Source organism: Carcharodon carcharias, chromosome 15 (assembly GCF_017639515.1).
Source record: "Carcharodon carcharias isolate sCarCar2 chromosome 15, sCarCar2.pri, whole genome shotgun sequence".
NCBI classification, from domain to species: domain Eukaryota; kingdom Metazoa; phylum Chordata; class Chondrichthyes; order Lamniformes; family Lamnidae; genus Carcharodon; species Carcharodon carcharias.
This window is the reverse complement of record NC_054481.1, coordinates 40,049,695-40,073,679: the sequence shown is the minus strand read 5'-3', so window position 1 is coordinate 40,073,679 and position 23,985 is coordinate 40,049,695. Positions and strand designations below refer to the sequence as shown.

General features: G+C 41.2%; 1 protein-coding gene across 1 annotated transcript in view; it reads right to left on the bottom strand.

The window, feature by feature from the left end:
• The window catches only part of meiob (meiosis specific with OB-fold), a 63,158-nt gene that overhangs the window by 37,323 nt on the left and 1,850 nt on the right, over window positions 1-23,985 (bottom strand). The window contains exons 2-6 of the mRNA XM_041206249.1: window positions 22,939-23,019; window positions 20,985-21,042; window positions 14,115-14,246; window positions 12,592-12,664; window positions 2,470-2,665 (exon numbers count right to left, since the gene is read on the bottom strand). Coding sequence (XP_041062183.1) covers window positions 2,470-2,665; window positions 12,592-12,664; window positions 14,115-14,246; window positions 20,985-21,042; window positions 22,939-23,016 — 537 coding nt within the window. The 5' untranslated portion in view covers window positions 23,017-23,019. The remainder of the gene's footprint in view (window positions 1-2,469; window positions 2,666-12,591; window positions 12,665-14,114; window positions 14,247-20,984; window positions 21,043-22,938; window positions 23,020-23,985) is intronic.

The window sequence follows — 23,985 nt, the reverse complement described above, 5'->3', positions numbered from 1 at the left end:
TATTAACTGCTCTCTCAACATGCCCTGCCATCTTCAATTACTTATGTACATATACATCGAGGTCCCTCTTCCTATACCTCCTTCAGAGTTTCTCCCTTTATGTTGTCATTCCATATTCTTCCTGCCAAAATGAATTATTTCACACTTATCTGCATTGAACTTCATCTGCCACTTGTCTGCCCAATCCACTGACATGTCTACATCTTTTTGAAGTTCAAGACTATCCTCATCACAGTTGACAACATATCCAATCTTCATTCCATCTGCAAATTTTGAAATCATGCCCTGAACACCACAGTTTAGGCCATTAACATATATAAGGAAGAGCAAGGTTCCCAACACTGACCTCTGGGGAACTCCACCACAGACCTTCCTCCTGTCTGAAAAACAACTACTTTATTTCATGTCACTCAGCCAATTTATTATCCAAGTTTCCCTTTCATTCCATGAGCTAGAATTTTGCTCATAAATGTGTTGTGTGGCACTATAACAAGTGCCTTTTGGTATAAGATGATCTTGGAGAGAGAATGAGGAAGATGAGAGTTAAACTAGAGAAAAGATATATATTTAAGGTTAGGGCAAGGGGAAACTTTAGAGGATGTTAGGCCCAGTGGGATAGGGGAAGGTGAAGAGGCAGCTGAATGGAAGGTCTCTATCTTTGTAACAAGAAAGTCCTTGCTATCCTTGCATTTATTGTTGAAGGTGAGGGTCGACAGGGCAGGGAGGGTAGTTTAAGAAGAAGGTACGTACTGGAGAAGAGAGGCCAGGTGTTATCTTTAACTTGCTGGGTGATCTTTGAATAGTGGATAGTTTTATCAGGACTTGATAATGCTTATGTGATGCAGCTGGATCAATTAGAGACCAGAAGAAATCCTGTAGGCTTGCGGCAGAGGCAAGTGGACACCCAGAAAACCCACACCATCATTAAACTGTCAATCCAAGGAAAATCCAGGCAATTAGATCTTGGCAATGCAAATATCAATGATGGTCATATTTTAGGGGAATCCAAAGTGTTAGTAACCTGTAGTTTAAAAATAAAATTGCAGAACTTGTATTCCTTGAAAATAAATGGAAAATCTTATAGCTTTTTCAAATTGAAAACGAATACACATCATTTTAAACTTTTAATTTAACTTTCCTGGGTGTCAGCATAATGCTATACAACCGCTGCCAGAGCCAGTAGAAACAGCAAGAAAACTGTGTTTTGAGGGGAAATCCCTATGAGGATATTTAGAAGTGATAATTTCTGATGAAAATGTAATTGACTGCTGGTTTGATCCATAGTTCGTGAAGAATGTTGAATGGGATGGTGGTGGAGGTTGGGGGTGAGAATCAGGCAGTGGTGCTTGCAGGGCAAGGGCAGCGGCAGGGACAGCAAAATTGGTTGGTTAGGTTGTCAACCGAAGCTCTAAATTTATTGCAGTGGCAGGCAATTGAGAAATAGATGAATGGTGGTTGGTATTAGTAACCCTTTCTGGCTGCTCATGAAGGTAAGTTTTCTTTTTACAAAACTCAAGCTTTTTTGATTGCAGCCTCCAGTGATTCATTTAATAACCACTGGTTGGGCCATGGGCAAACCTGGGTAACCCTAAACGCAGGAAGCTCAATGCCTCTTACATTCCGGCTTGAGTCCTAAAACAGGCTCCTTATTAGCATATGGAAGGGCATAATATTTACCTAAGATGGAAATAAGGGACGGTTCACTAACTGACTGCCAAAATGGGCAAGAAGAAGGTGGCCAAGAGGTCCAAGTTCAAGTCCTTTGTGAAAGTATATAACTACAACTATCTGATGCCAACCAGTTAACATTCCCCTGGATAAGACCATTGTGAACAAGGATGTTTTTAGGGATCCTGGTTTGAAACGCAAAGCCAGGCAGGAAGCCAAAGTAAAGTTTGAGGTAAAGTACAGGACAGGAAAGAATAAATGATTTTTCCATAAGCTCTGATTCTAATTTATATTTCAGAATAAATAAATATTCAATTAAAAAAAAACACCCAAAACCAATATGGCAGTGGATGTGTTTCTGGCATTCTTTAGGCACTGGAGGATCATTCCATAAATTAGACCTCCTTGAATTGTGTCTGGCATGTGAAATAGCTGAAATAATGTCAACAGAAAACATCACTAACTCAGGATCTTTCTGCAGTTTCCTTTTTTGGGTGTACATATTAATTTGTGTCACAGATTCATTAATGCCTCCAAGTCAATTCCGAAGATGTCATCGGCAATCACCAATTAAAATAAGAACAGAGATCCATAATAAAAAGTGTTTATACCACTAATTTAAGAAAATGAATTAAAAATGCAGGTGAGTACTTCCTAAAAAATGTACAAAAGAATTGTCAGAATCTAACATTTAGCGTTAATTAATTTTCTTCTAACAAACTCATAGGATTTGTGCGTTGGTGAATGTACACTGCTTGGAAGAAAAATATATCTATTATATTTTAATTACAAATAGCTCACCGATCTAACTGATGCCAGTATATTGATAATGTTTCCATTCAGGCTTTGGCCATTATGAACAATATCTCCAAGTGAATAATAATCCTGAGGGTCTTTCGCAGGTACATGCAACAAGGAGAGAAGCCTAGTTTCAAGCTCCAGGTCATGGCACATCCTGACTGTTGAAAAGTTCTCACTGACCAAAAGTTTATAGCAACTAAGTATGAAACAAAAACAATGTTAATATCAAAGATTTCATCATCAAGCTGAAACAGAAGAAAAATCTTGATTCTCTCAATTATTCTGTTAAAACATTTGGAAATTAGATCAATTTGTTTTAAAAAAATGTACATCATCAATCTGTCTCCTGCCTTATGCATTTGTGTGTCGCTAATTGAGAGATTCTAAGAAGGTCCCCAACGGAGCTCTAGAAGGATCCACAAGCAAAAAAATGTTCAGTGTGGCAGTAACCTTCAAAGCAACTGGCATTGGATGCCCTCCAAGTCCATGTGGCATGAGCTCCTCACTTGAGAATGGGGCAAATATAAGCTACCACATCCCTAGACAAGCAAAGGGACTTGCAGCACTGTCTTTCACTCATATCTGTGTCTGAGCTGTATCTTTTGTAAACCCTTGGTCCCGCCAAACATCTTTGTGGATTTGGCCCCTCCTTGTCGGCTCGTCCTGGGGTCCCACTGGTTCTTGGTACTCCACTCTGTTCCTTGACCATCCCCTAGTCTTGCCTCTGTCTCCCTGCGCCACTCCAGTCTTCCAAACTACCCATCGCCCCCATTCATGCCTCAGTCTTCCCCCTCCCTACCTGTATCCCACCCTACTCCCCCGAGTCCTGCCTCGGTCTCCTCGTCCTCCTGTGTTCCACACCTCCTACATTCCACCCCACCCCACCCCCCCAGTGAGTCCTGCCTCTGCCCCCCCCCCCCCCCCCCCCCCCCCCCCCCCCCCCGCGCTGATATTGCTTCCTGTGCTCTGCTTTGACGCAGCTTGTGATACAGCCACCCGGAATCTCACAGCAACACTCTTTAAGGCAGGTGAAAGCAGCATCTACTGACCTCGAAGTCACTGAACTAAAGCTCGCCAGGTGCGCGCCACTTAGCTACAGTCAGGAAACAGATTATTCCAATTAGCTACTGGCATGGCACTTAATTTGGAGGGGTAACATAATTCTGGTGAGTTGGCCTTTTAATGAGTATTCATGAGATATAAATGAATGCAAATATGGTTCCTGACATGGATCAGCGGGGAACTCAACCCACCTTTAACCTGCCAAAATCGGGAGAACAAAATTCCAAACTAATATCCCACTGGTGGGAAACTGACCTTTTCCATCATGCCAAATTTACTGCCCCTGCCCTCCATGATCCCCACCACTGGGAAAAAGTGGGAATGGGAAAATTTTACCCATTGTCTTGATAGCTCTCTTGTATTTTACTCCCTCTTTCTGTAGGTCCAGAGGTGTCTCATAAATGAGGGAGAGGCAAGAATGACTGCCCTTGACATCAACGCAGCATTTGACTGAGTGTAGCATGAAGGAACCCTAACGAAATTGAATTCAGTGGGAATGAGGGGAAACGTCTCCAACTGGTTATAGTTATACTAAGCAAATGGAAGATGATTGTGACTGATGTAGGCCAATTACCTCAGCTCCCAGACATCACTGCAGGAATTCATCAAGGTAATGTCCTAGCCCTAGTCATCTTCAGCTGCTTCATCAATGACCTCCCTTCATCATAAGGACAGAAGTGGGGATGTTCACTGATGATTGCAGAATGTGCCATACCATTCGCAACTCCTCAGATACTGAAGCAGTCAGTGTCCATATGCAGCAAGACCTGGGACAATATTCAGGCTTGGGCTAATTAAGTGGTAAGTAACATTAACACCACAAGTGCCAGGCAAAGGCCATCCCTAAAAAGAAAGAATCTAACCGTTCCCTCTTGATATTACCATTGCCGAATCCTGCACTTGAAACGTCCTGGGGATTACCATTGACCAGAATCTTAACTGGACTAGCCTACATATGTTGTTGCCACAAAATCAGGTCAGAAGCTGGGAATTCTGTGGCAAGTAACTCATTTCCTGTCTCACCAAAGCTTGTTCACCATCTATAAGACTCAAGTCAGAAGTATGATTCTCCGCTTGCCTGGATGATTACAGTTCCAACATCACTCAAGAAGCTTGGCTCCATCTAGGACAAAGCAGCCCACTTGATTGGCACACCATTCACCACTTTAAACATTCACTCCCTCTACCACCGATGCTTAGTGGCAGCAGTGTGTACCATCTACAAGATGCACTGCAGCAACTCACCAAGACTCCTTCGACAGCACCCTCCAAACTCGCGACCTCTGCCACCTAGAAGAACAAGGACAACAAATGCTTGGGAACATCGTCACCTGCAAGTTTCCCTCCAAGTCACACCATCCTGACTTGAAACTATATTGCTGCTCCTTCACTATTGTTGGATCAAAATCCTGGACTTCCTTCTTAACAGCACTGTGGGTGTTCCTGTACCAGATGGACTGCAGTATTTCAAGAAGGCGGCTCATCACCTTCTTAAAGGCAATCAGGGAAGGGCAACAAATGTTGGCCTTGCCAGTAATGCCCACACTCTGTGAAAGAATTTTAAAAATTGGATAGCTCCCTGAAAATAGGCATGGGGATCATGATGTGTGAATTCCCAGTAGCTGTAAAAAGTAATGCAGGCAGCTTTCAAACTTCATGCTGTCTGCTAATTATAATGTTTGCAGTGTGCAGCTGAGTGCTGAATGTGCTGGAGTAGCTCTATGCCTCAGCAAGGGGGCCAAGTTCATGCGAGTAGCACCACTTAAAGCCAGACTTTTAACTCTCGAAGTCGAGATGCATTCTGACTGCTATAGGGCTTGCAACTGCTTTAAGAATGGAAGCCTCTAGGAGGAAGCTTCTGAAATGGCTCCACAACCAAGCACACATGCCCCAAGGTTCTCTGGTGTCATGATGGGGGCCTTGGTGCAGGAGTTGGACAAGAGAGAGCTCCTCTTCCCTCAGGAGATTGGGAGGCACTCCAGACATATAGGCCCAGATCTTCCAATCTCCGGATCATTGGAGACAGAGATGTACGGCCCAAGATGCGCGTCGGGACCCCACAAAGTCCTGACACGCTGACTCCATGGGAATTGTCAAGGAATTTTAAACTTTTGATGAGCAATTTCCCTGCTCCCCAGGAACCCCGAAAAAGTCTCCGACTTTGCGTTAGAGTTGGAGACTTTGGTCAGTTTCGGCTTACTTACCTAAGAAATATTGGACAGAAAAATCCTAGCCTATCTCCTGGGTAACTATATAACTGACCACCCCCAAACACACACCCCCATCACATACTTATTCCCACCATCTCCAACTCCTCTCTTGGCCTCCTGACTACCCCTCTGACTCTCCAACCCACCTGCCATCCTACCCAATTACCCACTTACCTCACCCACCTATCCACTTACCTCACCCACCTACCCACTTACACATTACATACTCACCCATTCACTAACACACCAAAAAGCTTGGGGATCTTTAAACACTTACAGCAGCAGAATACAGCAGCTACTGCTGTAAAAGTTGTGTGTGGCTTCTGTGCAGATTCTGTTTGCTGCGCTCTGTGAGGATTCCTGCGCTGAGGGAGTTATGCAGGATCCTCCATTAGAGGGTTTAGACAGAAAAATTGTATGCAGGCAAGTGGATAGTTTTCGCCTGGTCAGTGTTAGACGAAGGGGTTCCAAGCCTCTCCACCATATCAAGGTGGCAATCAAAGAATCAAAGCATTTGACTCATAAAATCACAAAGCTCTGTGGAATGTCCTCCAAAGTTTTGGATGTCCAAGAAACTTCATCACAATCTTGCAATTGCTTCATGATGATATGAGTACAACTGTCTTGCGAGGGAGATCTGAAACACACACCTTCAAAATCCAGACCAGGGTCAAGCAAGACTGTATGATAGCGGGCATACTATTTACAATCTACATGACAGTGGCTACTCATCTCATCAAAGATCAATTACCTTCTGGCATCAGTATTAAATACTATCTAGATGGAAAACTCCAACCTCTGTGTCAAAACTAAACTGACCACCATCGACATTCATGATCTAGTCTGCGGATGACTGGAGTGTCATTGCCCACTCTGCACCAGATTTGCAGGCCACTCTCAATCTTTTCAATTCTGCACACATGAAACTTGGCTTGTCCTTGAATGCTGCCAGAACAAAACTTGGTGAGCCAAATATTCCACCTCCCATATATGTTGATGGAGTGTTTCTGGAATATGTTAAGCATTTCCCACACCTTGACAGCCATCTTTCTCAAAAAATCACCATTGATGGAGATCCAACACTGGGTCAGCTCAGACTTCTACAAACTACTGCAGCGAATGTTTGACAACAAAGACCTCCACAAATCAACAAAAGTCCTAGTGTACAGAGCAGTTGTCATCACCACACTCCTGTACAGCAGTGAGATCTGGACTCCTGGACTGTGCAGCAGTGACATATAAAAGTGCTTGAAAAATTCCATCAGCAAAAGCTCCGCCACAATTGGATTCATTGGGAAGATGTCGAGCAAGTGCTAGTGTCCTTCTTGAAGCCAGCTCCACAAACATTCAGGCAAAACTCCAGCAAAATTAACTTCAATGGATTGGACATTGTGTCTGGATTGCCGAAAACTGTCTCCCCCATCAGGTCTTGTTTTTTCAACTCTCAAACGGCCAATGTTCCAGGAGAGGACAGAGAAATGTTTCAAAGACTTCCTGTAGCTCTCTTCGAAGCATGGCAGCATTGACATTCATGACTAGGGGTAGCTTGCTACCAATTGTTCACATTAGCCATGTCCTTCAAGTTGCATCACACTGAGTTCCAATGTATTAATGAAGAGGCAGACTGGCAGCAAAGAAGGAATGAAAAGGAAGCAAATCCTGTGCTCTGGATCCTACTACCTCATGAGATATCCTGTCCCATATACCCAAAGATATTCAGGTCAAGAATTGGCCTGTTCAGTCACATGAAGACTAATGGGAAAAACTTGCAATCCTGTGCAGATATTATACTTGAATTGAGGTACAGCTGATAACTTACCACTTGTAGCACAAAGTTGGGTGTTATTCAAGTCTTGCAGTAAGTTGCCATGGGTTCCTTCATTATTGATGTTTTTGGTGGACATGTACATTGTCAGCAAATCGAACCTTGTGTTGGAAGCAAGGTCATTGATGAAACAGCTGCAAATGGATGGGCTGGGGACTGCAGAGATGATTGACCTCTTAAGCATGGCCATCGTCTTGTTTATTAAATATGATTCCAGCTACTTAAGGTTGACCCCCATGACCTCAGCTTTGCAAGTGTTACTTGATGCTATATCCAGTCAAATAATGTCTCAACCCTGAGGACAGTACTTTTACCTGTAGGGATGACAGTAGGCCATTTAGCCTTTTGAGCTTGTTCCACCAGTCAATGAGATCATGGCTGACCTGTGACCACCTGTGCCCCATATCCCTTAATATCTTTGGTTAACAAAAATCTATCAGTCTCAGATTTAAAATTGACAACTCTTAATTCGGGACATCCCTAGTTACAACCTTGCAATTAGAGTACCTGCCCATTACCCCTACTTTCAGTCTCCTGCTGTTTAGTCAATTTTCCGGCCAGGTCAATGATTTGCTTCCAATTCTAGGGCCTTCAACTTTAACCAACAGTCTCTTTAGCAAATGCCTTTTGGTAGTCCATATAAGCCATATATCCATAGATATATATATGTAATCTCCAGAAACATATACCCTTTCCAATACTTTCGCACTTATTCAGAAAGTTCTATTTGTGGCAGAGTTCCAAACTTCCACTACACTTTGCATGTAGAAATATTTCCTAATTTCCCTACTGATAAGCATGGCTCTAAGTTTTAGACTATGGTCCCTAATCCCAGACTCTCAATCAGTGGAAACAGTTTCTCTCTATCTACCCCATTATTCCCCTTAATATCTTGAAAATTTCAATCAAATCACCTCTTAAACTTTCTAAATTTCAGAGAATACAACCCTAGTTTGTGTAATTTCTCGTCATAAAGAGCTAGGTACAAAGCTAAGTGGAAAGGTAAGAGACGAAGTGACAAGTTAAGATAGTGGGCAACAAGATGGGATATAATGTGGGGAAATATGAAGTTTTGATCATACAAATAGAAAAGCAGAATTTTTTGAAAGGAATGAAATTTGTAAATGTTGATATTCAGAGATATTTGGAAGGGCTTGTATGAGGAATGCAAGAAGTTAGCATTCTGGTACAACAAGCAATTAGGAAAGCAAATCACATACAAAAAGAGAATTACCTGGAAAAACTCAGCAGGTCTGGCAGCATTGGCAGAGAAGAAAAGAGCTGACGTTTCAAGTCCTCATGACCCTTCCACAGAACTGAGTGAATATAAGGAGAGGGGTGAAATATAAGCTGGTTTAAGGTGTGTGTGGTGGTTGGGGGTGGGGGGGTGTTGTAGGGACAAGCAATCAGTGATAGGAGCAGATAATCAGAAGATGTCACAGACAAAAGAACAAAAGAACACAGAGGTGCTGAAGGTGGTGATATTATCTAAATGAATGTGCTAATTAAGAATGGGTGGTACGGCACTCAAGGTATAGCTCTAGTGGGGTGGAAAGACTAGCAGGGCATAAAAGATTTAAAAATAATGGAAATAGGTGGGAAAAGAAAAATCTATATAAATTATTGGAAAAAAAAGGAAGGGGGAAGAAACAGAAAGGGGGTGGGGATGGAGGAGGGAGTTCAAGATCTAAAGTTGTTGAATTCGAAACTCAGTCCGGAAGGCTGTAAAGTGCCTAGTCGGAAGATGAGGTGCTGTTCCTCCAGTTTGCGTTGGGCTTCACTGGAACAATGCAGCAGGCCAAGGACAAACATGTGGGCAAGAGAGCAGGGTGGAGTGTTAAAATAGCAAGCGACAGGGAGGTTTGGGTCATTCTTGTGGACAGACCGCAGGTGTTCTGCAAAGCGGTCACCCAGTTTACGTTTGGTCTCTCCAACGTAGAGGAGACCGCATTGGGAGCAACGAATGCAGTAGACTAAGTTGGGGGAAATGCAAGTGAAATGCTGCTTCACTTGAAAGGAGTGTTTGGGCCCTTGGACGGTGAGGAGAGAGGAAGTGAAGGGGCAGGTGTTGCATCTTTTGCGTGGGCATGGGGAGGTGCCATAGGTGTGGGTTGAGGAGTAGGGGGTGATGGAAGAGTGGACCAGGGTGTCCCGGAGAGAACGATCCCTACGGAATGCCGCTGGGGTTGGGGGGGTGGGTGAAGGGAAGATGTGTTTGGTGATGGCATCATGCTGGAGTTGGCGGAAATGGTGGAGGATGATCCTTTGAATGCAGAGGCTGGTGGGGTGATAAGTGAGGGCAAGGGGGACCCTATCATGTTTCTGGGAGGGAGGAGAAGGCGGTTGAGGGCCCTGTCAACGACCGTGGATGGAAAACCTCAGTTAAGGAAAGAGGAGGACATGTCAGAGGAACTGTTTATGAAGGTAGCATCATCAGAACAGATGACACAGAGACGAAGGAACTGAGAGGATGGAATGGAGTCCTTACAGGAAGCTGGGTGTGAGGAGCTATAGTCGAGGTAGCTGTGGGAGTCGGTAGGCTTGTAATGGATATTGGTGGACAGTCTATCACCAGAGATTGAGACAGAGAGGTCAAGGAAGGGAAGGGAAGTGTCAGAGATGGACCATGTGAAAATGATGGAGGGGTGGAGACTGGAAGCAAAATTAATAAATTTTTCCAAGTCCCGACAAGAGCATGAAGCAACACCGAAGTAATCATCGATGTACCAGAGAAAGAGTTGTGGAAGGTGGCCGCAGTAGGACTGGAATAAGGAATGTTACACATACCCCATAAAGAGACAGGCATAGCTGGGGCCCATGTGGGTACCCATAGCCACAACTTTTATTTGGAGGAAGTGAGAGGAGTTAAAGAAGAAATTGTTCAGTGTGAGAACTAGTTCAGCCAGACGGAGGAGAGTAGTGGTGGATGGGGATTGTTCGGGCCTCTGTTCGAGGAAGAAGCTAAGGGCCCTCAGACCATCCTGGTGGGGAATGGAGGTATAGAGGGATTAGACGTCCATGGTGAAGAGGAAGCGGTTGGGGCCAGGGAACTGGAAATTGTTGATGTGACGTAAGGTGTCAGAGGAATCAGGGATGTAGTTGGGAAGGGACTAGACAAGGGGAGAAATCACATGTTGGCCTTTATTGCAAGGGGATTGGAGTATAGGACATCTTGCTACAATTGTACAGGGCTTTGGTGAGACCACACCTCAAATACTGTGTGTAGTTTTGGTCCATATTTAAGGAAGGGTATACTTCAGTTGGAGACTGTACACAAATTAAGGTTCACTAAATTGGTCTCTGGGACAAGGGGATTGACCTATGATGAGATGCTGAGTAAATTGGGCTTATATTCTCTGGAGTTTATGAGAATGAGAGGTGATCTCATTGAAACATACGAGATTCTGAAGGGTCTTGATAGGGTAGATGCTGAGACATTGCTTCCGCTGATAGGGGAATGTAAAACACAGCAATGCAGTCTCAGAATAAGGGGCCTATTATTTAGGACTGAGATGAGGAGAAATTACTTCACTCAAAGGGTTGTGAATCTTTGGAATTCCTACCCCAGAGAGTTATGGATGCTCCACTGTTGAAATATTTAAGGCTGCAATAGACAGATATTTGGCCTCTCAGAGGGAATAAAGGGGGTATGGGGAGTGGGCGGGAAAGTGGAGTTGAAACCTAAGATCAGCCATGATCATACTAAATGATGGAGCAGGCTCAAACGAGCTGTATGGTCCACTCCTGCTCCTACTTCTTGTGTATAATTTTACCCTTAAAGTCCAGGTATCATTCTGATAAATCTATTCCGCACTTCTTCCAAGGCCAATATATCCTTCCTAAGGAATGGTGCTTAGAACTGCTCACAGTACTCCAAGAGTGGTCTAATCAAGACTTTGTATAGCTGAAGCATAACTTCTACTCCTTTCTATTTTAGTCTTCTAATATAAAGGCTAGCATTTCAATAGTCTTTTTGATTATTTTCTGTACTTTTCCATTACATTTTAATGACTCATGCACATGGACCCTCAAGTCAAGTTTCCTTGGGCTTCACTACTTCTAGCTTTTCACCATTTATAAGGTACCCTGTTCTATCGTTTTGAGGTCCAAAGTGAATGACTTCACATTTGCCTACACTGATATCTATTTGCCACAATTTTGCCCATTTGCTTAAGCTATCAATCTCTTTGTAATTTTATATTCCTATGCAGTGTAGACAATCCACACTGCTTACAATGCACTGTCCTAAGTTTATGTCATCTGAAAACTTGGATATGTGGCTTTCTAGCCCATCATTGACATCACTAATAAATATGATGAATAACTGAGGTCCCAACACAAATCCTTGTGGGACACCATTAGTCACATCTTGCCAATTAGAGCACCTGCCCATTGTCCTTACTCTCTGTCTCCTGCTGCTCAGTCAATTTCCTAACCAGGTCAATAATTTGCCATCAATTTCATATCTCAACTTTAGCTAACAGTGGCTTATGAGGAGCTTAATTAAATGCCTTCTGTAAGAACATCCATCGACACTCTGTTGACTACCTCAGGCACCTCTTTAAAAGAATTCAGTTTTCAAGAAAACCAATTTTTTTGACCTGCACTTTTCAGTGGCGGCCAATTCATTTTACAAGCTCCAGTCTTCAAATTTTCATAATTTACAAGGCTATATGTCATGAAGAATGAATGTAGGTCTGGCCTACTAAATGTAGAATTTGCACTTCAGGCAGCACTGTGGAGTTGACACGCCAAAGTGAATTCAAGAAGGGGCATCCCAATGTACAATCAAAACTGTGGTCTTCTTAAAGGCTTTTGGGTCCCTCCCAACATCTTCAATCACTGCCTGCACTCATCTCTTAGGTGGCCATGTACGCTGAGGACAAGGTAACAGATGTAGTTTAGCTATATTTAAACAGAAACTGTATCTATTAAGACACTAATAATTTAGCAATTTCAATTATACCAGAAGGCTTCAAATATTAATATGATAACTACATAGTGCAGATATGACTTTGAATATACCTTGAAGTAGATGGACTGAATCTTTCTTCCTTTTCTGTATCTTTGGCCTGTACTAGTGGATTTTCAATTACAACTAGCAAAAAATATTTTTCAAATTATCGGTAAGTATATAGAAGCAACATTTTTGAGAATCTGTACCACTATAATAAACTAGGGAAATGCAATCAAACAAATGAGGAGAAAAAAATAAATCCTGCTGTAGGTCAACCCAGATTGTTTGAAGACATCCAAGTGGTAAACTCAAGTTAACTAATAGCAGATATAGGAACAAAGTTGTGTTAATACAACTGAAAAATCTATAAGAATTAAAGAGGAGTAAAATAAATGTAAATTAGCAATAAAGAGAGCAGTTAAAACATGATACACAATTAACTTCCCAGAATAGGAATATTGTGAAAACAGTTCAAGACATTTTTTGCAGTACCCCTCTTCTAAATTAAGTCTAATATCCTATCCACACATTTAAGATAACAGAAAGTTGATATTTCAATCTATTCATTCCATAATTTTAAATGAAGTCTCAGAAAGAGCTGCCATATTAGATTCCTTTTACAGGAGACTATGTTTTCTATTTCAAAGATAGATTTTCTTAATAAATAAAGCAGAAATGTCCCAAATTACATAAGCAACCAGCTTGACAAAAAAATTAAGAAATGCTCTAATAATCATCACTTAATATGGTGTCTGGGAATTGAATTTTCTTTACTTAAGCTCAGCAAAAGAAACTTGTTACTTAAATATAAGGAAAAAAGAAGAGGATAAAAGCTTTGTAAATATGATAGAAATCAAACAAGTCTATCTGGTTTGCATCCTGCAAACAGTGCACTGCATCAATTAAATTATTTTGCACGATTCTACTTCCTGAGATTAGCATCCAAGAGCATAAATGTTGCTAATCCCTGCTCAACAGAAGATAACGGGCTTCAGACAAACCCACAGGCTAAGTCATCCAAGCCCATCTTTTCTGACCAGGAGACTTTACATCAGTGTTGCACTGTGCACATACTGAAAAGCAAGCCTCAAGTCGCTTCTGGTTTGAAGCCAAACTCTTGAAAGCTGCACCAACATAAAGTTAGTTTGATTGATGTAACCTGATTAAACAAAAGATAAAAGGTAAAAAGGTACAATTATAACAGAAGATTTTGAAGAATAAATTTTCTTCATGAAAAGAATGGGGGTTGGGAGGGGTGATATTGTAGAAAAAATATTTCTACTTAGCATCAAAATATGAAAGCATTCTCTAAGGGTCAGATAATATAAACCTAAAAAATCATCAGCATTTATAATCACCTAATTAACAAGAAGTTCAGAGTTGAGTGAGACAGATTTGTAAGCAAAATATTTGCCTGGAATGAGCCAATTTATCAAAAACGAATATGCATGCAGTTAACAAATTTTTTCAATGACGCACATTTTCTCCAAAATATTACCTGAGATTGAATACACACAAAAAGTACACTTCTTATGAAATATTTCTAATTTTGACGTCTTTTTAAATCAAAGATCAGTTACTTAAAACGTACCACAATCCCCAATTCTGAAACTGTTAGAAAGTCCCCTTACGTATTCTTCTCTGCCCCAGGAAGCTACATTGATGAAGTAAGTTGGACAATCTCGAATTGTGAAAGTAAAAGTGTATCTTTCTGTTCCAATGTCTAAGGAAGTAAACAAAAAGTTAACAAATTGTATGTATTTGTAGTTCTAAAATAATATGCAGATATTTAATATTGCTATCAGTAAAAATCTAATGTACATCTGAATTATAAATTTAAAACTTTGGTCTTACAATTTATTAAAAAGAATAAAGAGAAAGTAACTATCTGCTGCTGGGTTTCTCCTGACCTTCAGAAGGACCCTGGGATTTACAAGCACCAGTTCTTCTAGAGAAAAGCTTCCCCATTAATTGTTAATTATCCTGATTACATAATAATTACAAACCATATACAACACATTCAATGCAACCAGTCCATGTTGGTGTTTATTCTTTACACGAGCAGTAATCCTAATCCTATAAGATCACCCTGTTTTGATATCCCTTTCTCCACCTTTGGTTCAACCATCTACCTTGACTGTTCTGAAATGTTGAAATGATCTCTGCTTCTATCACTAACTTGGAGTGTATTCTACAGTCTCAATATTCTGTGTAAAAAAAGGTTTCTTCATACTGTCCGAAATTTATACATAGGCCAGGATTTTCCCGTTGGCGATTTGAGGGCGGGGGCCACTCGCCAACGGGAAAATGACGTGGGATGACGTGGGGGAGGAACCCCGATGTCATCCCGGTCCCTTTAAATTTTCAGGAAGGCGGGCAGACATCAGCTGTCCACCCGCCGACCTGTCAATGGCCAATTAAGGCCATTGACAGGCTAATTAAGATTGTTAAAGACCCTGCCCGTCCAACCTCAGGGCTGGCGGGCAGACCAGGAGCCCCAGTGGGTTCCTGATAATACATGAAACTTCATCCACTGGTGGGATGAGGTTTCGTGTCCATTTTTAAAAAGTTTCATAAAGTTTATGTGTTTCTTATTAACATGTCCCAGCTCATGTGACATTGTCACATGAGGGGGACATGCTAATAATTTTAATATTTTTCTATTTTTGGAGTTTTTTTTACCAGAAAGAGCGCACTTTGACAGATGGGGAATCCCTCCCCCCCACCCCGCACAGGAAGCACATAGTGTTTCCTGTTGGGCAGGTCGCTAAGGCCCACCCACTCAAAATGGCGGCGGGCCCCATTTGGGCGGAGGAGTTTGGCTGCCCGTCCGCCCACCAAGGGCAAAACTGTGCCCATAATCTTATAGCTAGAACCTCGAACATTAGGGATGGGATTTACAAAGGGTCGGGACCTGATGCAGCACAGCTTTGAAAATCTTGATCCCAGGACTTGTATTGACATCCCGATACCTCTGGGACAGTTCCAAATTTTCAATGGACTGGTATTGGGAAGAGAACAAGAAGGTGCTCACCTCCAGTTAATGATCCCTTAAGCTCCATAACAACTTAAGGGGAACGGAATGAAATTTACAAATTTTTTTACAGCGAGCCCAAACAGTCTTGTGCACATTAGTGCACAGTTGTTGGGTCTGCTGCAAGGCACATAAATTTCTTTGGAAATGGATTTGAGGGGAACCTATGGAGCCAACTAGAGTCACCATTAACACCGGTCTTACCTTCTTGCGCAAGACCACTGTTCACCTCATTCAGCATCCTGGCCTGTCGAGGAGCTCCCTGCTCAAACTAGCAAGGCAGCAGCAGCCCCCAACATGGCTGCCACCTGCAATTGCTGGTGCCAGTTTTGGCGCCTCTAATTGGGTGCCAAGTTTGCTTCCTGGCCAATTAGGCCATTTGATTTTGAAGATTGTATTGTGAGTGGGAAGCAGCTCAGCCACAGAGTCGGGACCCGGAATTCATCTGAGCGCTGGGTTCCTGATCCTGAACTGAAAATCTGGCCCTGGATATTTCTACTTTCTCTATCTTATCCATTCATGATTTTAAACACCCTAACAAATATTATCAGAATGTGCCTATTTACAGCAGGTTAACCTTGTGGCCTTTAGTGGACATCAGGCTAATGTTTGCAGAATAGTACATTTAGCATTATATGGTCTTCTTCTTCTTAGGCAGTCTTTCTGGATAGGGGGTGACATGCTTCCACGCTGGTTTGATAGGTTCTGGAATGGCTGATTAGTGCAATGCACGATTTGTAGACTCTGTCACATATGGGGCAGGTGGTGCTTGAAGGGTTGGGTGGCTGAGTTGTTCAGAGGTTTGTGTGCTCCCTCTGATGTCTCAACTTCACCTCTGCATTTTCCCAATGAAGTCTCTCAATGTATTCGATGCCTTCCTGAATGAGCCTTCTCCAGGCTGATCACAAACCAGGGTTTGCCATGAGTCGCTGGGTATGTTTGATCTCTAAATTGTTTTTGCTGTCTTCCTGGGAGTCAGCTCCTGTGACTGAGTTCCAAGTAAAGCAGTATCAGCCATACAAACAATGTATACCGCCCAGAGGAACTGCTTTTGAGGGATTAGCACATTAATGCTAGGAAAGTTGGCTTGGGAGAGGATGCTGCTATTGGACCACATTTCTTGCCACCAGATTTGGAGAGTTTTGTGAAGGCACCACTGGTAGTACTTCTCCAGTGCTTTGAGGTACCTGCTGTAGGTCATCTAAGTCTCTGAAACGTATAGAGATCACTGCTGCCTGGTAAATCATGATCTTACCCTCGGGTTCTTTTCCTCAGTTCGCCGAAGACTGAGTTGACACATTACAGGCGATGATAAATTTTGTCATCCATGTCTGCCTTCGTCAAGAGGAAGCTCCCAAGATATAGAAAATGGTCCACATTTTCCAGGAACTTGCTGTTGATCTTAAATGACGAGGGGGAGGTACTTTGCTGTGGGAGCTATTTGGAAGAGGACTTTAGCTTCCAGGTGTTTTAGTGAAAGCCTATTTTCTCATACACTTCGGAAGAGTCGACAATGATCTGGAGCCCAATTTCTGAGTGAGTGCACAGACAAGCATCACTTGCATACTAAAGCTCTATGGCCGAGTTTAGAGTGGTTTTACATGGTATAATGCTTCTGTCACTACAAAATAGCAGACCCTCAGACTTATCATGAGCAATGACATCAGCACAATGATATATGTTCCATACAGTCAAACTTTGTTTTTGCAAATTTATAAAAAGGGGTTTATATTATCCAGGTAAGCGCTCCTTTATTGACTATGAGCTAACCACATTAAGGAAAAGTCAGGGCGAGGTTCACAATCAACAGGTCTATTATCGTAATAGAGCCTCAATTATGATGACAGAAAATGTATTTTAACTAAATTCTGTTTGTAGTTTTTATTTTTGAAAACAAATAAAACTAAATGACCTAAATGTTAATAAACTAAAATAAATAGTATTTTGAATTTCTTAAACTGATGTCAACAGATTATTTTATTGTAATACTGGAATTAATAGTAACCAGAATACGCAATGCTAAAAATTTACAGAAACTGTAGGGCTTACACAAAATGGAAAGCTAACATATTTTGAGAAATTATAGCAAATGTGAAGGAAATAGCTATTAATCTGCAGTGTAACCATTTCCCCACATTTGCTATAATTTCTCAAAATATGTTAGCTTTCCATTTTGTGTAAGCCCTACAGTTTCTGTAAATTTTTAGCATTGTGTATTATAAAGCTGTGGCACAATAATGAATGTGTCATAGGGAGCAAAATTACTAAACAATGACCCTAAGTACATTTATATTTTCTGTTGTAGAAACACATTTAATGCTCAACGCTGCAATAGGAATGCTCCCATAAAAATCCTCAAATTATGTTAATTGAAATAAAGTATTAATTTCTAATATTTACAGTAGCTGATTACTTTTAAAAATATTATTTGAAATTGAGTTTCGTTAATTTGTTTTAAAATCCTTTGGTTGCCCCAGGCTAATCTGCTCCCAGACCCCTGGCAATGCTTCTCTGAAATATCCACTAGGGGATGCACAAGACTGCTGAGAATGACACTCCTTTAACGTTCAGCAACATTTATTACTTTAATTGCCTGTCTATTTGCATTCTGAATTGACCCAGATCCTGCCCTGTGATGGCCATTGTAGACGCACATATTGCTGACAAAGGTAGAAAAGCTGCTTGCACAGACCGGAGACTGAAAATGATAATGATCCATATGGTTTAAAAGAGAAATAAATATAAGATTGTCTCTAAGAGAATATAATTTCAAACACTTTTTAATTGGATAGGAGAGGGAAGTGTTTTGAATTGGAAGGTTTTCCCTTAATTTCTTTTCTCTTTTCAGTTAATATAATTCAGTGTCATGGGAGTTTGTAACATCAGTGCTGCAGTGCAGCACAAGTTCTGTTTATCAGATTGGTTTGTGTGCTGTTCAAACTAAAATATAACAAGTGATGAGCAATTAGAGGAACTTAACACAGTGTCAATAGGCACTAAGGGGGAGCTTCAGCAGAGAAAATTAGTAAACATGTCATATTACTCCAAAGAATAAACCAGTGAGTCTTTCAATGGCAACCAACCATTCCAGCTTGAACCAAAATATATTTATTTCAAGAGCTTTAATAGAGATTTTTGGAGCCAATTGTACATATTGGAAAATAATGAGCAGCATTTTATAAATTGAATGTTATACTTACATTTACCTAAACATATTGTACTAGTGGGAGAATTGTTTCAATTAAGACAGAGAAGCTGTCCATTTTTATACGGGCTAATTTCTGAAGAAACTTTTGAATATAGTTCTACATGTTAATTATTGAAGTATTTTCAAAGTGGGTCTCTGCTTCTGGCACAACAAGCTAAGTCAGCAAATTTATATTGCTGAACCAGTGCACAATGAAAGACCACGCATTTAGTGTTGCCTGCAGTTTTTCAACATAAAAGCATTTACTGTACACTGCCACGTCAGGTGTACCACCAGCAGATAACCATAATGAGCAAAGCTCCCTCTACTCTGCTCTAACAAGATGCCTTAACCCCAACCTTTTGAGATTACTCCCTACTCCACCAATGTGAGCTGTTCCATTTTCCTCATCCATCATGAGAGAACTGACAATTTGCCGGTGTTGCATTGTGGGTCCTCACTAAGGAAATAGATTGAGGCTGCCACTAGTCATATAATGTAGCCCCCATCAAAGAAATAGCAAGAAGAGACCTTGAACACATTACAGTGTGCTAGGTGAACTCACAACACTCTGAATCAGAGGGCACAGAACCAAGCTGACAAAACAAGAGCTGTTATTGCATGAGCCCCAAGAATGACCAAGTTAACAGCTGTATTGGCAGGATTCTTTAGACCAGGATAGAAAGTCTTGGAAACAGCACTAGGGAAATTGTCCATTATTATCAAGGGCTGCAAGGAGGAATAAATATTTGGAGTAAACAAGGTGACATCACTTACAGTGAGAATAAAATCGAAAGAAAATAGGCAAATTGCAACAATGGGCAGAATTCTTACCTTGATAGGCGGGCCGGCCCCACTGGCTTGGCGGCGGGCGGGCAGCCAAACCCTGCCGCCAAAACGGGGCCTGCCACCATTTTGAGTGGGCAGGCCAATTAAGGCCCGCCCAGCGGCCTGCCTGACAGGAAGTGCTATGCGCTTCCTGTGCGGGGGGTGGAGGGAATTCCCATCTGTCAAAGTGCACTCTTTTGCACACTGCTCCCTGAGGTAAAGTCCTGTCTCAGGAAGATTCGTGAGAGGTAAGTAAACTCTAAAAATAGATAAATATTAAAATTATTAACATGTCCCCCTCATGTGACAATGTCACACGAGATGGGGCACGTTAATAATAAACACATAAAATTTATTAAATTTTTGAAAAAATGGACATGAAACTTCATCCCGCCAGTGGATGAAGTTTTATTAATAATCTGCAGCTACTGGGGCTCCTGGCCTGCCCGCCAGCCTTAAGGTTGGCTGGGCAGGGTGTTTAATAAGGTTAATTAGCCTGTCAATGGCCTTAATTGGCCATTGACAGGTCGGCAGGTGGACAGCCGATTTCATTGTCCGCCCGCCTTCGTGAATATTTAAAGGGACCGGGATGACGTCGGGGGTTCCTCTTGACGTCATTTTCCCCTTGGCGAGCGGGCCCCACCCCCAAATCGCTGAGGGGAAAATCCTGGCCAATGGAAATGTAGATAGGTCAGCACTAGACCAGACCCCAACTTCCCAAATACAAGAGCCACGTCACTAAAGCTAGCCTCAAAACAGGCCAAAGGTCAACTGAAAAAACTGGGGGCAGCAGAACACATATCCTGCCCCTTGAACAATAATTCAGAGACTGGATATGAATAAATTACTTAAAATACATAAATATATTCTTATTTCTCTTCAGTTGAGTTACCTTCCTAATTGCTGCATCCAGCAGTAATTTGAAACTAAAGTTACAAAAGGATCATTAAGAAGTGTGATTTAAAAATAAACAATTCAAACACAGACACAATGAGGCTACCAATGTTAGATTTAGTAATATGTCATGCATAAACAGACACCCCAATTAAATGCTACATAAAGGTAAAAGCTGATTAAATCTGTCAATTTAATGAACACAAAGGTTAGGGCTAATGTTTATTTTTTGTTATTATATTTTACAAGGACATTATATGCTCCATACAAAGAATGGCATGTATTTATTAAATTGCCATTACAGGAGTAGTTTGCACTTTCATTCACTGAATCCAGTATCAGGCTCCTGAATGAACGCTCAGTTTCAGTATCATAGATAGTACTTGTGCATTAATATTGAATCAAGGTTAATCTTAACATCCAGAATTTTGCAATTCTACAAATAAATACTGGAAAATTGTCAATTAACCAAGAAGTGATTGAATACAATTTTTTTTAAGAACATAAGCATACTTAACTTTTTCGGTCAGGAAATCCTTTAGCATCAATTTTTCCAATCACTACTCCAGCTACACTCTGAATTGGATAAAATAACATAATGAGAATAATGATAGAAGTATTCAATGTTTACTATGAATGTTAGTTAAACCATTATATGGACTAGCGGTGCAGTATGTTCGAAGAATGGTGGGTTTCACAGAATTACAGAACCGTTGCAGCGCAGGGGGCTATTCAGCTATTGTGTCTGAACCAGCTCTCCGAATGAGCAATTCACTTAGTGCCATTCTCCCGCCTTCTCCCATAACCCTGCACATTCTTCCTTTTCAGATAACAGTCTAATTCCCTTTTGAATGCTTTGATTGAACCTGCCTCCACCACACTCTCAGGCACTGCATTCCAGACCTTAACCACTTGCTTTGTGAAAAAGTTTTCCTCATGTTGCCTTTGCTTCTTTGACCAATTAATTTAAATGTGTCCTCTCGTTCGAACGGTTCGAACTTGATCCTTTCACGAGTGGGAAAAGTTTCCCCCTATCTATTCTGACCAGACCACTCGTGATTTTGAACACTTCTATCAAATCTCCTCTCAGCCTTCTTTTCTTCAAGGAAAACTGTCCTGTTTCCATTTTGGGTCTCCTGACACCAATATATTGCTAGCAGGCTCCATTATTGCAGTCACTTGTGTGCCAGGGATAAGCAGTTTGAGTGCCCAACTGACAATATAACTTGTTTCAGATCCTGATCTGGCACTCAAATGCATTGAAGTTAAACAGTGCTAAACCCACCTTCAGAAGGCCATCTTGTATTATTTGGCTTTGACGCCTGAATGGAGTATAAGTTCAAATCAGTATGAACGCTGGTCCCTTGGGTCTCCTGGGATTCTTTAAAATTTAATACCAAAGTCTTTTTAATATTATGAGCAAGCAGACCCATTACTACCCATTCTCCAAATATTTAAAATAATCTCTGAGGAAGCAGAGCTCAGGCCACCAGTTCAAGGGACAGATGCAGCAAGGTTTCTCCTGGCAAAGAATGTGAATCTTAACCGACAGCATGATTCTGGCTTTGTTAGGTGTATATCACTCTGTAGATACCAGTCTCAGATTGATGGTGTATAACTGAATATCTAAATACTGTCATAGAAGCACATTATTTGCATAATGTTAAAAATCTTGGGGTAATTTTCACTTAGGTTGCAGGTGGAAAACAGATGCTTATGGATCAGCCACATGGTATACACTCTGTCCAATTTTCCACTCCTTTGAGGTCAATATACTTTCTGTCAACTTTTCCCACTAGGAATTCCTGTAGCTACATTTAGGATGAAAACTGCCTACATAAACTTATCCAAGCTGTAATTACAACATCCTTTCAGTAGAAGCAAGAATTCAAAACCAGTTTCCACAAAAATGTAAACATAGGAATGAAAACTGCAAATGTAAAAATGAGAGAACGTATGATGAAAATGAGGGCTACATTATGAAAGCATGCCCTGGTCCAATCATCCTTGCCTTTATTCCTGCTTCATCTGAAGACTTGACTCCATGAACAATGCTACAGGAAAGTGACATATGTTTTAATATAAGGCAAAGAGACAACTCATCCTTTTCTACAAGATGAAATTCTAACTTGCAAACATATGTGTACACATTCTGGCTAGAATATGGAAGGGAGAGATGGAGATTGTAAGTAGCAGAGAGCATCCCATAATGGAGAAAAATTGTAGTTTGTTTCTTCTCTTTCATTATTGTTCCCAGTTTGTGATGAGCGTTCCACAATAAAAGTGATCTAAAGTTACGAAATTCTACAGCTCTCTGTTGGTACCAGAAGCAGGAAATGGGGACAGATTTGGATCAAGCTTAAAAAAAACCTCAGTGACAAATCTTTGCAAAACTGATAAACAAATCATATCAAGCAAATGTTTAAGATCTAACTTTGTTTAAGACCCTCTTTGAGTGCAATTAGCACCTACAGGACGTGCTGAGTTTGGATGAAGATCAGAAATTGGAACCAAGTTCTGGCCAGAGGAACTGAAAGCCATCATCATCATATCCTGTAATTTAAAAAAAAAGTTCAGATTCCACACATTTTCAACAAATTTAATTCAGTTAATTAAGACTTTCCCGTAAGTTTTCACTTGAACCAATTTCAAATATGGCAGCTCAACTGTGCATTTATGAATGCCATCAGTGTCTATCCAATTCATTTTTTTCTCCCGAAAACAAATTCAATTTAATTACTTCTTCATTGGGAGCTTGTTGCTAATGTTTCTTCTGTCTGTAACATCCTATTCACACAAAAAGAAAGCTCACCGTCCTACAACTGCCACAGAAACAGATATCTTCCATTTCATGTGTCAAAATAGAAACTGCAAATAAAATCCACTCCCAAAAGATGTTCCTTGGGATGCCACAATTTAACTTGTGTTTAAGGTATGGCAACGACATTGTGGTGAAGTTTAATCCTAAAGCCTTTACTGGGACAATCTGAGATAGTGTACCTCTCAGATGATTCCCCTCAAATTTATTTTGAGAAAGACAGATAATAAAGCCACTAAATGGGTGGGAAGGACTGATCTATCTCTCCTCAAAGGGGTCACCCTGCACCCCCAAGAGGGAAGAAGCATCCCTGGATAACCTTTTTCCACCAGATTATACTATCCTGGATATTATTAGGGTCTGGGAATAATTCCTCAGTAATGTATCCCTGCCCAAAAGAAAGAGGGTAGGGGGTTAAGTTCATGAGCTAGAAATAACAAAAAACTATGAGATAATATAAATTCAAAACCACACAGTTGCTTATTAAAAATCCAAACAGATCCACAGGAGAAAGGGGTATGGGGGGTGTGGGGGGAGGAAAGGGGTGGTGGCATATGGGGAGGAAGGGGTCGAGGGAGGAGTGGTAGGGGTGAGAGGGGGCGAGGGAATGAGTGGGTGTGTGAGTTTTTAAAAAATTAATTCATGGGATATGGGCTTTGCTGGCTAGGTCAGCATTTATTGCCCATCCTTAATTGCACTTG